Source organism: Melanotaenia boesemani, chromosome 16 (genome assembly GCF_017639745.1).
Source record: "Melanotaenia boesemani isolate fMelBoe1 chromosome 16, fMelBoe1.pri, whole genome shotgun sequence".
NCBI lineage: Eukaryota > Metazoa > Chordata > Actinopteri > Atheriniformes > Melanotaeniidae > Melanotaenia > Melanotaenia boesemani.
In genome coordinates, this window is record NC_055697.1 from 1,599,229 (window position 1) to 1,615,955 (window position 16,727).

General features: G+C 41.5%; 1 protein-coding gene across 15 annotated transcripts in view; it reads right to left on the bottom strand.

The window, feature by feature from the left end:
• The window catches only part of col13a1 (collagen, type XIII, alpha 1), a 143,028-nt gene that overhangs the window by 37,377 nt on the left and 88,924 nt on the right, over positions 1-16,727 (bottom strand). For 9 of the 15 annotated variants that reach the window (XM_042009691.1, XM_042009699.1, XM_042009689.1 and 6 more), the window contains 12 exons: positions 15,490-15,540; positions 13,776-13,811; positions 13,508-13,534; positions 13,260-13,286; positions 11,852-11,878; positions 11,712-11,738; positions 8,792-8,818; positions 7,281-7,352; positions 2,753-2,845; positions 1,132-1,173; positions 1,024-1,041; positions 504-530 (listed from right to left, as the gene is read on the bottom strand). In XM_042009691.1, coding sequence (XP_041865625.1) covers positions 504-530; positions 1,024-1,041; positions 1,132-1,173; positions 2,753-2,845; positions 7,281-7,352; positions 8,792-8,818; positions 11,712-11,738; positions 11,852-11,878; positions 13,260-13,286; positions 13,508-13,534; positions 13,776-13,811; positions 15,490-15,540 — 474 coding nt within the window. Of the gene's footprint in view, positions 1-503; positions 531-1,023; positions 1,042-1,131; positions 1,174-2,752; positions 2,846-5,138; positions 5,181-7,280; positions 7,353-8,791; positions 8,819-11,711; positions 11,739-11,851; positions 11,879-13,259; positions 13,287-13,507; positions 13,535-13,775; positions 13,812-15,489; positions 15,541-16,727 lie in introns of all 15 variants that reach the window. The other 6 variants (XM_042009694.1, XM_042009703.1, XM_042009690.1 and 3 more) reach the window with 5 other exon arrangements.

Sequence of the window (16,727 nt, forward strand, 5' to 3'; positions counted from 1 at the left end):
TTCATTCATTTGTGTTTCTCTTCTTCTTTCTCTCATGGCAGGCCTTCCTGGTCCTGGTCCAGATGGAGGTTTTCCTCTCCACTGTCCTGATGCAGCTCAGGATGGAGGATTGCATCAAAGAGAAGATCTGATCCAATCCGGTGGTTTCCTTAGCTAGATCATTAACTTTATGAACTGGTTTATATGAACCCAGTTAGTATAAACTGGACTGATGTGGATGACATGATGGATTTGTTTAAATTGGATTATAACTTAAATACGACAAATTAGACTGAATTCTATAAAAATGACTTAAGATGACTTTGTTGTGAATTTGTCCTGTATAAATAAATCTGAACTGAATTTAAATAAATTAAACAGCGATTTGGTTATCTGTGGTCAAACTAAATGTGGGACATGGGTGTAGAGTCAGGGGGCCATGGGGGGCCCTTGTTCTGAACATATTTCCTCCATGATGAACTGAAAGATTTTCTCTGTAAGTGGGAAAACAGAAAGGGTCCCACCTTTTGTCCAGGAACACCTGGTTCACCCTGAGAAAAAACAAACAAACAAACAAACAAAAAAAACCAAAGTAAAAATGAAGTCCAGACTCATTAACCAGCAGTGTTTCAAATTGACCTGAGGACAGAAAATCAGGTGGTTTCAGTTTTATCTGAGGGTCAGAAAGTCCTGTTTTCATCTCAGTTTCACCCTGATGGCACCGCAGCCCAGCTATTAAACTAGCTATTACTCTAAAACTACAATTATAATAAAAAACACTTCTTGCCATGAGATTTAGCTTGTTTTCTGCAGTTAGAGGTGTTTATGGAACTTTCCACTGGCCTCTGTCTACATTCCTGCTCTTTAATAATCCATGACAATAATGAATCATGTAGAGACCAGCTCCAGAGGAAACCCAGAGACGTAGCTGCACTGAGGCGCTGTGGAGGTCCCTCCACTTGATTCATGTTTTATCTGGCTTGTCATCATGCGAGGCTAATCATAATCAATCCTTTTTTTCAGGGTTAAAATTTGTTGTTTTACCTTCAGTCCGGGTAAAAGCTGCAGAAACAATGTAGAAATGACAAAGTCAAGGTCACATCCGGATAAATGAGATGTTTCTGGTAAGGTAAAGATGATAGGAGTTCATACCCTCGGGTCTTTTCCTGGTTTTCCTGGTTCTCCTGGTTTACCCTGGATGAAACGAGCACAGACGCACAGATTTATTCGAACAAATATTTACACAATGCAGCTTGAATCTTTAAACTATAACAACATACACTGAAACAATATAAACTAATGCTGATATAAACACTGCTGAATAACAGTTACTACGATGCCAAGCTGGAGCTCATGTATTCAGCAGCATCTGTCCGTCTGTCTGTCGGCAACATCATTCAAAAAGTTATGGACGGATTTTGATGAAATTTTTCAGGAAATCTGAGAAATGGAATGAGGAAGAAGTGATTTGATTTTTAGAGTGATCCGGATCAGCGCCTGGATCCACGAATGTTTAAAAGATTCTTTACTACAGGAAGACAGGGATCATTTTGCCATTAGAGCTTCTAACTTAAAAAATTACCTTGGCTTGGAGACGTTCTGCGCTCTCTGACTGCTTCTAATTTCTGAATATTTTCTTTATAAATCAGCTCAAACAAAATAACTTGCTGGTGAAGAAGGACAACTAGTTCAACTTTCCAGACTGTTGCATAAAACTTGCCATTTGTGAAGCATCTGAGATGAGTGTGTTTGGAGTAAAGATTCTGTAAAACATCTTCAGGCGTTCCAGTCCTGCTGAATCTGGTTAAATATGGAAGTTTGTTTTATTTCACATTTTTCTGCATAAGGCATTTATTTGAGATATATCTTTACTTTTCTTCTTAATTTAATGAATAACAATGGAATAGATTCATAAAGAACTTTTCAAAGCATTCAAAGCGCTTCACACTGATCCAATCCACGCCAACGGGCTCACGACCACCACCAAACACTCACACCAGTGATGCCGACACTGGAGGCAAGGAAGGTGAAGTGTCTTGCCCAAGGGCCCAGCCACAGATTGACTGGAGGAATGGGATTCAAACCGCCAACCTTCCAGCCTGTGGACACCGTGCTCTACCACCTGAGCCACTGCCCTTCTACTGCTTACAAAGCTGTTTCCTGTCTCACTGTATGTGGAGCATTTTACTTCCAGCCCTTGTTTTATGTGTTGTGTAAGTTCAGTCCAGGACTCTGCTGGTGGATCCTGACTTCTGTGAAACTTTGGCTGATGAATTATGGTTTCTTTGGATTAGCGGCCTGTTTTTAAGACTATGTGTGTTTCAATGCCTGATAGTCTGATGAAGATTTAAGTTTGAGGTGCAATGTCATGCAGTGGGTGTGCACAATAATTAAAATATGGAAACAAGAAAATAGACGTCAAAAAACAGATTTCTTTGTTCAGTAGAGACGTCGCTGGTCCGTGTTCATGCCGTTTGCTGAAGAGGTATATCCATAATTTGCGTTTGCATCTTTTTGTGGACTTTTTGACCTGTTCTGTTAATTGCTTGTTGTCTTAACTGTGTTTGGTGGTGATAGAAATGGATGAGCTTATAGCTGAGATTCTGGACTTCCAGTGGAAACCACATGTTTATATTTACAAACCAGACCCTATTAATGGGTCTTCGACAACAAAAGTCTGGATGAAGAAATTCCTCTGATGTAGCTATTAGCAGATTTTATGGAGACTCTTAAAAAAAAAAAAATATCTATAGTTTTATATTTGAAGACTCACCGGTGGGCCAGTGGCTCCATCAAGGCCTGGGTTACCTGGAGGTCCAGGGGGTCCTGGAGGTCCTGGTGGTCCCTGCGCTCCAGGGTCACCCTGCTGAGAGACCTTGAGTTACAATCTGTCATTCAGGTGTGAGGAGCGCCACACTTGCCATGCCAACACAAACTCACACTGGTCCAATAGAAATGCGGGTGGGGGGGGGTTGCAGAGATGAAGGTTAGCTCAGGAGCAGGGCAAGCGGTCCTAATGCTTAAACATGAAGATTCATTCACTTCTACAATAATTCACAAGACAATATTCAAATCTAAATGTTCATTTTGCAGCTTTCCTCAGAAGGTTTTCTTGGACCCTAATGATCTTCAGATGACCTAAGATCCTCCGTGACGAGGTCTGATGAGGGATCTCGGTGCAGTTTAATGACTGGGATCACTTTGATTCTCCGACCACTTCGCAGGATCTTGCTAAGAACCAGTATCTTGAGGCATGACACTTAATGGCACCTGAGAAAGTTCCATGTTCTGAAGGTTACAGGAGCAGCTTGTAAATGTACCTTCAGTTTAGAAAGCTGATGTGCACACTGTTCCTTCATGATGGTTGAGGAGCAAGGCCGTGGTCACTGAGGTAAAGGGAAGGATCCGGGATCATATTATTGATATCTGTCAAAGGTTTCACTTTTTAAAAGTTGAAATGAATTAAATAAAAACAATTAATAAAATCTATCCTGCAGCTTCCTCACAGTCAGCTCCAGATGTGTGTGGTGAGAGCTCAGAAAGGCCTGATGCAAACCGAAGCCAGGACAGCAAAATGAAATCAAGGAAGCTAAAAAGAGAAGAAATACTGTCCACAGCTGAAATTTATCTCTCTGGTTGCTCCTTTATTTCAAGATGAAGAAAGTCCAGGCACACATATTTGCTACTATATTTTTTCTGACTATAAAAAGTCAGTATTTTACCGATGAGACGTTTCCATGTGGAATATGGAAGCTTGAATCTTTGATTAATTTCGACCTGTGATGTGACTCAGAGACGTTGCTAGGACGACGCAGCGTTATTGCCCCAGTCATCAGTTTCCCGGATTTTCAAAAGAACACACATGTACGAAGAGTGCTGCATAGCTGCTGCTGTCAGATAATCATCCAGCAGCGTATGACTGGAGAACAACCTCTCCGGAGAAGGTTTCTGCTTCTCTACACATCGGCTGTTCTTCAGGGGTGATGTGTACACCGATATGTGCTATACAGAACACATAACTCACTGAGGATCCCTTACATGCAGCTTTTTATGAGGAGAACTTTTTCATTTAGCTTTAGCTTTATTTATTGCCTGTCAGCAGCAGTACAACAGCTGTGGATGCAACCCTGTATGTTAGTCATTAATCCCTCTCATCTAAATTCAATTTCTTTTTGTTGTCTAATCTTTAAACATGGCTTAATTTGCCACAACCTTTCTCTGTAACTATTACGTATTTAGACATTATGACTGTTGGATCAGATTTTTTATGGAAATCCAAACTACTGCAGCTACATCGTGACTAAGAGGATGATGTTTGATGATGGAAGAAAGGGATGTGAAGTAAAAACTACATCTCTTCTATTGTATTTAGTCTGATTTCCACTGGTTACCCCAGTTTAAATCTTCATTATCTAAAAGTTATTGTCTAAATTTAGATTTTTTTAAATCTATCACTGAAAAGAAAATATGACAAATGACTAAACATTCAAAGCAGTAGCAGCCAAAAGTTGGTTAATGGCAGCATGATGGCGGAGAAGAATCTGGGAAGCTTTGGTGACAGATGATGGCGGTCGGCATCCACACTGCGGGTTTAGAGGAAGGAGCAAGTAGGGGGCAGAGAGAGTTGTACCTTGAGGCGTTTTAGGATTAGAGGGCTTATTGAGGGCATGTTGCGCACGGTGATGGGCAACATCTGCCAGGGGAAGTCACAAAGCACAGGTGGCCAGCAGTGCAAAAAGGTCACAGGGCAAAGATCACCAGGAGGCCAGAGAAAGGAAATAGCGTAGAACCAGGAAAACGGGGGAAGACAGAGGGAGGGAGGAGGAAAAAGAGAAATAGAACATGATAGTGAAAAGCAAGGAAATGGGAACTAAAAGGAAAGAGAAACAAAACAAGCCTGGAAAGGAACAATAAAAGAGGTGTCTGCACAGCAAACTATGGGTCTGAGTGGCAGAGGGGATGATGTTCTTTAAATGCATTCACATCTCTGACATCTTGGCTATGTATGAGGCAAATGATCAAATATCTGCTATTTAGCATCTGTCAACATCCCCTTTCAAGCTGAGCCAGACCCTTAGGTTGCTGCAGAGCAGAGGTGGGCGTCAGTCTTGCCACAAAGAGAGTGCAATTTGAAATTTGTAGAGCACATCTAGACTTACTGAGGCCAACTGTCCAACACAGGGCTGTACAATACGCCGCTTCTGTTGAGATGACCAGCATTATCAGATACAGGTTTAGAAGAGGCCAGTACTGGTGAGATCCTGCTCATAGCACCATTTCCCATCTGACACCAAGTAGAGCCTGCTGTCTGCAACTTGCCTTCTTTTTACACAGTGTACACATTTCCACATTTCCCACCACCTGCTCATCTTTGCTGCTCTAACCTGGAGTTTAGAAACATAACAGGCTTCTGGAAGATTGTTTCTCAGCCACTCTAGCTTTAGATAAAGACCAAATTCAGCAGAGGTTTCTGTGGAAATATATACAGCATGTTGTAAGTGAAAATAATTAGGAGTACAAATAAAGAAAAAGTAGGCAAGTGTGCATCCTTGCCCCCCCCCAACATTTCCAGCTATCCACCAACACGACACGTTCAAGTGTGGAAACCAAAACTAACTGAAATTATTCAGTCAGGTAGAAAGAAATAGTCATGTTTATTTTCATATGTATAGTTTTTTGCTTTAGTTGGGCAAAAGTCACATTCAAACTTTTTTCAGAAAAAGTATGAAATTTAAAACAAAGTATGAGTAAAACTTAAATATGTCATTTGAACCATTATTTTAAAGACAAAAGTCCAAAGAAATTACTTTCGGTATCTTTTCTGACCAAATTTTCAGATTTCTCAACCATAGAAAAGTCTAGACGAGGATCCATGGATGACCGGTAATCCAGTGAGGGTGCCAGGATTAGATATAAAACGAGCATCTGCCCAAGTCTTAAGGCTCTTATATACTCGCTTTACGAATGGATAAATCCGCTTTCAACAGGAGATAGTGTGAGATTATAGTTCTGAAGCTTCTCTTCAGAAATTTCTTCATTTCTGTTTTCTTCTTCTTCTTTGTTCCTTTCACTGGTCGAACATCAGCTACACTGCACCACACTGCCCCCATGGTTTCTGGTCTACTGCTCAGTTTGTGTGATTTTAAAGCGTAGTGAATTAGGCGTGACAGGAAACCAGAGGGTGGACTGAAGGCTCCACCTGTATTTAATGCTGAACCCAGCTTTAGTCTTGCAAACTAAATAATTATCAATATGGTCTCCATATATTTCTTAATGGGAAACTGTGATGAACATCTACAGAGTCATATACTGAGAAAAGATTTAAAGAATCTGGCGGGAATGTCTATGTGCAAAGGCCCAGAACAGAAACAGGCAGCAATGCATGAGAGACCGGGTCTGTTGCTGTAAACAGAAATGTAACCTGGAACTGTATGAGAGACTTTAACCACTGTATAAACACTTCCAAGTGGCCTGGACACGAGGTCGTCTCAGAGGGACAGTTTTTTCTGTGGTCAGATGATGCCACATTTAAGATGTTTAAGATCTAAAAAAAACTGGTGCCAAAGATGAGAAGGACCATCCAGTCTGTTAAAACTGCTGAAACCAGCATCATGTCCACGGCATCGGAGACTTGCACATGAGGAAAGCTGCATTCTTTCGTGTTTCTCTCCTTCTATTTTCTTTCTAGAGTTCTGCTGCTAGTTGACCCCTCCTTCCTGTCCTCTCCACCCCTAACTGGTCTGGCTGTCCTTCCTGGGTCTGGTCCCGATGGAGGTTTTCCTTCCTGGGCCTGGTCCCGATGGAGGTTTTCCTTCCTGGTTCTGGTCCTGATGGAGGTTTTCCTTCCTGGTTCTGATGGAGGTTTTTTCTTTCTGTGTCCTTGTGCAGCTCAGGATGGAGGATTGAAGAGAATTTCGTGTGATCTGTTGGTTTCCTTAGCTAGCTAACTCTTGCTGATTAACTCTATTCCAATGTTATGAGAAAGCTAATGGCACCAAATTGGATCTAATTCTACATTTTAGGACATTTGCCTGTTAAATAAAGGTTCAAAACAATGAACGAAATCAAATTGAAATTTTTATTGTATCTTTAAAAATGACCCAACGTTTCTGGAAACAGGTTTTGTACAAAATAAAATACAATTTGTATCTAAACCATGAAAAATTAAAGGCGGTTTTTGGGGTGGAGAACCAAGGGTTGGGGACTGCCTTTGCTCAAAGGCAACGGCTCTCTTTGCGGCACGACTTGGTGACACTCCCACTGAGGGTTTTCTATCAGGGTGTTTGGATGCACCCACAGACCTTCAACGTTATAGCCTGACTGGAACGCAAGGCAGCCAGGGTTTTCAGAGGGAGATCCTGCACAAAGAGGCCCTACATATAAGGAAAGTGGTCAGTTTGGTCAGTGGTGGTTCCAATAGCAACCATCAGCTAGAAACCTGCAAAAATATTCAGATTAATCCAACTTTCAGAAGATTTCAGCCTGAGGGAAGAGGTGAGAAGACTTCCCTCTTTTACAGAGTGAGTTCAGACAGATGCAGAGTTCACATCTAGAGAATGTGATTAGCTTTAGTTTGTAGCATTAAGACCTAAGACAGGAAACTCCCAGTCATGGCTCTGCATAAAATTATCTAACCGTGGATGCTTTTAGTTTGACCAAAGAAAATGATCAGATGTAAAAAATTATTATGTGATTATTGGAGCTGTTACTGGATAATTTTACACAATGTTTCAACCAGAAACGGTAGAAAACAATCAGTCTTATGATGAAAACTTGTGCATTCATCTTTCTGCACTTGCTGACAAGCCTGCATGTTTTAAAACACAGACGTTGGTAGATTCATTTTTCATTTTGACAGAGCCAGACCAGTTAGTTCCAGCCTCAGCCCGAGCTAAACTCTGCCCTGGTGATGAGGATAAACTGCTGATCTTGCAGGTTTTGCCGTGAAAGACAACCTCTCAACAAACAGAACATTTCACTCTCTAAACCCCAGGGGTTTCAGTCCAGGTCTGAGGCCTGGAGCCTGAGTAGACACAGGGACCGGACCTCCCAAACAGACTGCTGCAGGGGGCTCTGAGAAGTGCTTGAAAAACAAATTCAACGGGCATGCTGCTTGTAGGGAAAAGGGACTGACTTCCTTTCAGGAAAAAAAAAAAAACCATCAAGCCCCAAATCCTCTCTGGGTTCTTCCTCATCTAAATTCCCCGTTCTCAAATTTATCTGGCCCCCAGTAGCCATCCAGAGATGCATATCAGCATTACTTACAGGACATACTGTTATTTTTAGGGCCTTTTAAAAAGAATGGTAACAACTCTTTATGACAAAACAGCTTATTATGGTAAAAAGCTGAATGACTCAAAACTTGAAAATGGACATATCTCTGTAAAAAAAAAAAAAAAGAAGAAGCAATTACACAAGACATTCTTATTCTTGGCAACGCCACACACAGCTCTTATCACATCTGATTGTACGCTCCAGCAGCCCTCCGATAATTGGCCTGTTTTCTCTCAACTAGCCAAACCCCAGAGACGGCAGCCAAAGACCCGAGGAGCTCCACATGTGCTACCCATCACTGTGTTACCCACCATTTCTCTTCCAAAGTTGCAGCGCTTTCTACTTTCCCAACCTTACTTTTATTTTTTTTTCTCTGGCATTAAATAAAGAAAAGAATGAGAGGTCACATTAAACATTTCAATCAACAGCCACTCAGTTCAGTCTGTGTCATGAGTTTTAAATCTGAGGAGTGAAACACAACATAGTAGAAACATTGATGACGAGGTGGTAAAACAGAAAGGAGAAAGACTTTTCTTACCCGATGTGTGTAGTCTCCACAAACACCCTGGAGAGAGAAGAACAAACAAAGAAGTTAATAAGAACAACTCAAAGTCCACAAATCTGATAAATGAAAATGAATAATAGTCATCTAAGCAGTACTGATTTCACATCAGACATCAGAAGGTCTGATTTATAAACATTAGGAATTTTACTTTGAAAGAATCACCACTTTAAAGTTAATTTACAGTTTAAATAAAGTTTAAATTACAATCCCAATTCTAAGAGTTGGGTTTCTGTTTGAAATGTAAATAAAACCAGAATTTAATGATTTTATAAATCTCATTAACTCATATTTCTCCCAGTAGAAGATAAAAACATGTCAGATGGTGGAACTGAGACGTTTCACCATGTGATGAAAATATGAGCTGATAGTGAATCTGATGCAGCAACACGTCTGGAAAAAGTTGAATACGGAGCAACAAAAGGCTGGAAAAGTACCTGGTACAAACCAGAAACACCTGGAGGAGCATTGGACAACTAACCAGGTTACCTGGCAACAGGTCAGTAACATGACTGGTATAAAAGGAGCATTTCAGAGAGGCAGAGTCTCTCAGATGGAAAGATGGACAGAGGTTCACCAATCTGAGACAAACTAGATCTAAAACTGTGGAACAGTTTCAGAAAAATGTTCCTCAGACTATGAAGATCCTCCATCTACAGTGTAGAATCATCATCAGAAGATTCAGAGAATCAGGAGAAATCTCTGTATGCATATGACAAGGCTGGATGCTGGTGATCTTCTGCAGTAAAGGCAGACATGATTCTCTACTGGAAACCACTGCATGGACTCAGGAAGACTTCCAGAAACCACTGTCTGTGAACACAGTTCACCCTGAAATCCACAAATGCAGGTTGAAGCTCCATCATACAGAGAAGAAGCCAGATGTGAACAAGATCCAGAACCAGCTTCTTCCGTCTTCTCTGGACCAAAGCTCATTTAAAATGGTCTGAGGCAAAGTGGAAACCTGGATGAAGATGTGAACTAGTTTGTGGAAAGCAGGGACGGCGTGTCCTGCAGACTAAAGAGGAGAGGGAGCATCCAGCTTGTTATCAGTGGACAGGTGAAAAGCTGCATCTCTGATGGGATGGGGCTGCATTAGTGCCTATGGCGTGGGCAGCTTCCACATCTGTGAAGCTCCATCAATGCTGAAAGGTACATGGAGGTTTTAGAGCAACATCTGCTCCCATCCAGACAACGTCTCTTTCAGGGAAGACCTTGCAGATTTCAGCAAGACGATGCTGAACCACATCCTGCATCCATCACAGCAGCATGGCTTCACAGGAGAAGAGTCCGGCTGCTGAACTGGCCTGCCTGCAGTCCAGACCTTTCACCAGTACACAACATCTGGAGCATCATGGAAGCAGAAATCCAGCAACCAAGGTCCAGGACTGTAGAACAGCTAGAATCCTGCATCAGACCAGAATGGGACAACATTCCTCTCCTAAAACTCCAGCAACTGGTCTCCTCACTTCCCAGATGTTTCCAGACATGTTAGAAGAAGAGATGCTACACCATGCTGAACACCACCCTGGAACTACTTTTTACACCATGCTGAACACCACCCTGGAACTACTTTTTACACAATGCTGAACGTCACCCTGGAACTACTTTTTACACCATGCTGAACATCACCCTGGAACTACTTTTTACACCATGCTGAACATCACCCTGGAACTACTTTTTACACCATGCTGAACATCACCCTGGAACTACTTTTTACACCATGCTGAACATCACCCTGGAACTACTTTTTACACCATGCTGAACATCACCCTGGAACTACTTTTTACACCGTGACGTGCCAAACATCACCCTGGAACTACTTTTTACACCGTGACGTGCCAAACATCACCCTGGAACTACTTTTTACACCGTGCCGAACACCAGTCTGGAACTACTTTTTACACCGTGCCGAACATCACCCTGGAACTACTTTTTACACCATGCTGAACATCACCCTGGAACTACTTTTTACACCGTGCTGAACATCACCCTGGAACTACTTTTTACACCATGATGAACACCACCCTGGAACTACTTTTTACACCGTGCTGAACATCACCCTGGAACTACTTTTTACACCGTGTCGAACATCACCCTGGAACTACTTTTACACCATGCTGAACATCACCCTGGAACTACTTTTTACACCGTGTCGAACATCACCCTGGAACTACTTTTACACCGTGCTGAACATCACCCTGGAACTACTTTTTACACCATGCTGAACATCACCCTGGAACTACTTTTTACACCATGCTGAACATCACCCTGGAACTACTTTTTACACCGTGCTGAACATCACCCTGGAACTACTTTTTACACCATGATGAACACCACCCTGGAACTACTTTTTACACCGTGTCGAACATCACCCTGGAACTACTTTTACACCATGCCGAACACCACCCTGGAACTACTTTTTACACCATGCTGAACATCACCCTGGAACTACTTTTTACACCATGCTGAACATCACCCTGGAACTACTTTTTACACCGTGCCGAACATCACCCTGGAACTACTTTTTACACCGTGCCGAACATCACCCACTTTTTACAGACGTTTTGCTGCCATCAGATTCATTATCAGATCATATTTTCCATTAAATGGTAAAATGTCTCAGTTTCATCCTCTAATATGTTGTTTGTCATCTACTAGGAAGAAAATATTGGATGATGGGATTCTGGCTTTATTTACATTTTACAAAGAGACCTGACTATTTTGGAGCTGGGTTTGTAAGATGGAATGATCATTATTATTTTGCATTATGGAAACAACATTCAGAGCTTTGGTTTTGGACACTGAGTCAGTTAACCTTCTTTATGTAAACACTGTTTCCACTGATTCTAGTTGAGCCTGTTGGTTATTGTGCAAATTGTCAGCCATGTCTCACCTTCTCTCCTTTGGGTCCTGGTTCTCCCTGGAAAGCAAATTAACACAGATGAGGGAGAGAACTGGGTTGTTGTGTAGTTTGTCCAAAAAAAAGATCAGTTGTTATTATCTCAGGATTGACATAAGGTTGATGTAACTTACCGGAGCCCCTTTAGGACCACGCTGACCCTGAAAAACACCAACAACACAATCTGTCTTACAGGTGATTTACCATTAAATCAAACATGACTTTCCTATGAAACTTCTCATTGACATAAGCAAAACAGACAAAAATGGCAAGTTATCAATCAACCTGATAAATGAACTTCTAGAGGACCCAGTACTGATTACTTGACTGGCTTTAACTTCCTATTAGTCCCGAGGTGTGTCCAGTGTAAGCAACTGTCGAGCTGCTTGATTAATGAGCTGTGGAACAGGGCCCAGTAGGACCCGTGGAGCACACCCCATGCTGGCGACCCCACAGACTCAACACCTTGTCTGTACATTTACCAAACAACCTCTGGCAGCCTGCTTCACTTCGCCCTGAAATCTGAGCCAAAAATGGGGCCATTAACAAACATTCAGTAGGATTCACCTGCACGTTGATTTGAGGAAATTTAGTTAAATTTATTACTGCAAAGTTTACTTCAATTTAAATAACCTACAATAAGCTGCAATAAGATGTGGCCTGGATGAGTAAACTCCTGAGTCAGGGCCATCAAACAGGCACTGTTTCCATTAATTCTCCCAAAAATCACATATTCATCTAAATCCCATAAATTAGACCCAGCCCTGAACTGAAACGAAAGAACAGATGAAGACAAATGACTTGCAGCAGTTGGAATTATAGTAATTACAGTTATATAATTAGTAGTTAATAATAATATAATTAATAATAATAATTATAGTTAAATAATCATTTAAACATATTCACGATAGGGTTAAATGAAATATAACCTGTACAGCTCAAACTATTTCTAAATGCTGACTGTGGAAGGTGTTTATTGTTCTCAAGCTTCAGTAGCGCAGCTGGAAATCCCTCAGACTCCTCGGAGTCAAAGTTTGGCCTGAAACTGACTGAAAAGCAGAATGTGGAGAAAACTTCTGCTCCAGACCTTCTCCGGCTGCCTGCTGTCAGTCCACAACTGCTGCTTCAACCTGCAAATCACCGTCAATCTAAGCTCTCTGATTGGTGGAAAGTCTGACAGGAAGTGGCTTCATCATCATGTCCAGGTCTAAATAGAGGTCTCTTAGCAACATAGTAGTGATGGTGATGTTTTTATGAAGAACTGTGATAAATAATGCTGTTATCATGGATCATTGTGGATTTACCAGGTAGAATAAAGCTGCATTTAGTATCTGGATTGTAAACCTCCTGTAGACCACCTAAAGGGTAGCTAGTTTACCCCACAGAGCTACACACTCCCGCTCCTGAGATGCTGATGATAGAAATGATGGAGCTCGAGGGCGCCAGAGAACTTGCAGAGTTTTAAGGGTTAATCTGCTCTGTCTTGTCTTGAATTGGACAAGGTTCAGTAAACTTAATGATGTGTTTATGTTTATGACTTACCATGTCTCCCTTTAATCCATTCTGCCCCTGTGTGAACAAAAAACCAGCCAATCACGAAAGAGATCAGCTTGTTTAACCCTAACCCTTCAATAAGACTAAACACAGCTTTTATTACTCTAATGACCACGATCACTCTTAGCTTAATTATGCTCATTATCATCAGGGACCAGCTGAATCTGGGCACCACAAAAACCCTCAATTATTCACTCCGTTATTTCACTTTTTGACAGGGACTTTGGGAAACTCACAGGCTTGCCATCCAATCCAATAGGACCCTTTGAAAAAAAGAGGAGAAGGAGATGACTGAGTACAGGTGGAGATCAGCGTATCCTCATTAAAGGTTTATTATCAGCTGGAAAACCCAGTTTGGGTGGTGATAAGATGAAATGCAGCAGGTTGTAACTCTGGATCATCACAGGACTAAATAGACTCATCTGCTTATTAATTATTTAACTTCAGTTTAAACTCTCCATAATTAACTGTATTGGTCTGATGGACAGTGTGACCAGGACTTACTGGAAATCCTGGAAACCCTCTGGTGCCAGGTTGTCCCTGAAGAGAAAAAGAAAAACAGATCCATGCCTCAGAATTTTTACGGCATAAAAAGACAAACTACACAACCGTTATTCCTCAGCCCCTCCACTTCTCCACACAACTGATTTTGACACGTGGAGTCAAGCTACAGACTCTGGAGACCCCATTCAGCAGAAGTTTGTCTAAGTGCAGGAAATGATTCTGAGATGGAAGAAAAAAGAAAACAACGATGGATGACCAGCGGAGACGAGGCTGAGTTTGATGTGTAGTCTTCATCCTCTGCTGGACTAAATGTACAAATCCAGAATTAACTGTAGTTTCCAACCATAAGATGTGGTTCTTTAACTGTAAAGAACCATAACTCCCCTTCAGAGTCCTGTGACATGAATTTTCTAAATATCTTGAAATGTTTGTCTCCGTGTAAAATAAATCCATGCCCATCTGTCCAACTGGACGAAATGAAAGCGTGTTGAAGAAGTCAGGGCTTGCTGAAGCTCTCATTTCCTTTCATTTTCCTCTCCTCACTCTTGAATTAGGTCCCTTGTTCCATCTGAGGGTCATGACTCTCTAATGCCAGCTTCACCTGCTGTGGCGAACGAGCTTCTGAGTGTATTTGACTGACTGAGATGAAGACCTGGCTCCTGCTGTGCAGAGATCTCGCTGGTCTGTTCCTCATTATGACTGCCTGTTACCATCCAGGAAGAGTGGGCACATACCAGTATACATCACAAGAAACAGGAATTAGGAAAGCAGATGTGTGCTGCAGTCGGGTTGGCCAGATTTACCAGCATCATTTTCTTAAAGGGTCATATACACAACTTTTGAAGTAACGTTGTTCTCTGGAAAAATAAAGCGTGCAAGAAAACCATTAAACTGGTTCATAACTGGAGTAACTGTGAAGGCAAACGCTGACCCCAGCTGGACCAGGAGGAAGGTTCACTTTACTTCCTTATGAAACAAAGAAGATTAATGATCCGGCTTACAGCCAGACTACACTTCCAGTCCTCTTCAACAACGCTGACACGCTATTATTCTATTGTTTGTGCTACATCCGCCTCTACTGAATAAAAACTGGCTGGGCTTACGAAACTTTCAACCCACAACCCTGAACCCCGTACACATAAAACTTTCTCTTGATTCTTAGTTTAGACCAGGTGTGTCAAACATATGGCCCAGGGGCCAAAACTGGTCCACCAAAGGCTCCACAGAATGAATTAGGTAAATTTAAAAGTAATGTAGAAGATATTAACTGTAATATTTTAATAAAAGTAACTGTAATATTTTAATAAAAGTAACTACTCTCTAATGTGTCCACATGAGGTTTCATTTCTTCTGATTAAATATAAAAGATTGCCAAGGCAGGAGGAGAACTTGTTCTGTCTTTTCTATTTTTCCAACCTCATAAACTGACTGACCAGGTGAGTCAATTGGGGTGGTCAGGATTACTACACACATGTAGAAAAGTACACGTATGCATGTTTAAAATAAATTGTCGATCAGAAAAAGTTACTCTGATGATAATGCGAAATATGTGATTTTGTAGATCTATTGTGATCATGGTAAAGGTAACTTAATTGAAATCTACAGGTAGATTGGTTTTGCAGTAAAATGTGTGTGTGCATGTGTAAATAAGTCATATGCAAATGTGTAATGGCATCTGCAGCCATAACAATAAGTAGAAACGTAAAACACTTACAGGGGGTCCTCTTGGTCCAATGATAGACAGACCTGGCTCGCCTGGTGCACCCTACGAATGACAAGGAGAAAACAGAAAGGAAAGGATGAGACTTTTTTTCCAGTCACGTCAGAGACATTATCAGAGAAATTCAGCACAGCACAGCAGGTCTCTGAAAGTCAAAAGCTGCAGCACGGACATGTTCACTGGAAATAAAGTGCTTTGATGCAGAGAAATGCAAAGCTGATGTCATGTTTAGTTGGTGGTAGCAGCTCATCGAAGTAGGCTGGTGGCAACTTTAAGGGTTAGGGGCTGAACGCTTGCAGCTAGTGAGCTAACCGCTAGCATGCTAGCTAGTGGGGAACTCGAACTATGGAGAATGTGAAGGTGACATCAAACCCTGTTGAATTTTGGGGTAACCGACTACTGTACTGATACTGCTGCATAAAATTTTTAAGAATGGAACAACACTGGCTTGTTAGCTTAGCCTCCATTCAGCTGCTGTAAAACACGATCTTCAATATGTTATTTTTAGTTTTAAACTTACACAAAGTGCCTCAATCCCGTCCAAATATTTACATGAAAACTATGAGTGGCAGTTACATCAGGGTCAGTAACTGATTTTTGTTCATCTTGATATCATTTAATCTCTCCTTTGCATGACACACTGTACCTTCTCATTCTCTGTTACAATGGCAGAGCTGACCTTTTTACCATGAAGCCACTGAATTACTTCATTTTACCAGAGTTTAACAACAGACTGGTGATGATGCTGCGATGATGAAGGACTTTGTCATAATGAAATGAGGATTGAGACATTTCAACAGAGATGATGTTGTTTTCAACTTCTTGCCTTGTTACATTGCGTCATACACCAGCAGTTCATGTGTTTTAAAGCTGGCAGGGTTAGGCTGATGCGTTAGGTAGTCTAACTACTGACCAAGGCTCAGACCTGCTCATAGTCGCTTGGTGTGTAGAAAACATTTGTTTGCTATCACCTGTGTGCTTCTGCTTACTGCACCTGTACTGTTGCTACAAAGCAATTTGGAGGTTATGGCTACAACTGAGAAGTTGTACATGAAGCTCCAGTCTGGGCTCCACTATTAAAAGTTGTTAATGAAAAATAGTCCCACAGCTTAAAAACAGAAAATGACACCAGTTAGAAGACTCCAGTGTTCATCACTAACTGTTTCAGAAGGAACAGAGCAGGAACCAAAAGCTCTATATTCAGGGACTGTGTAGCTGCTTTTAATACTACC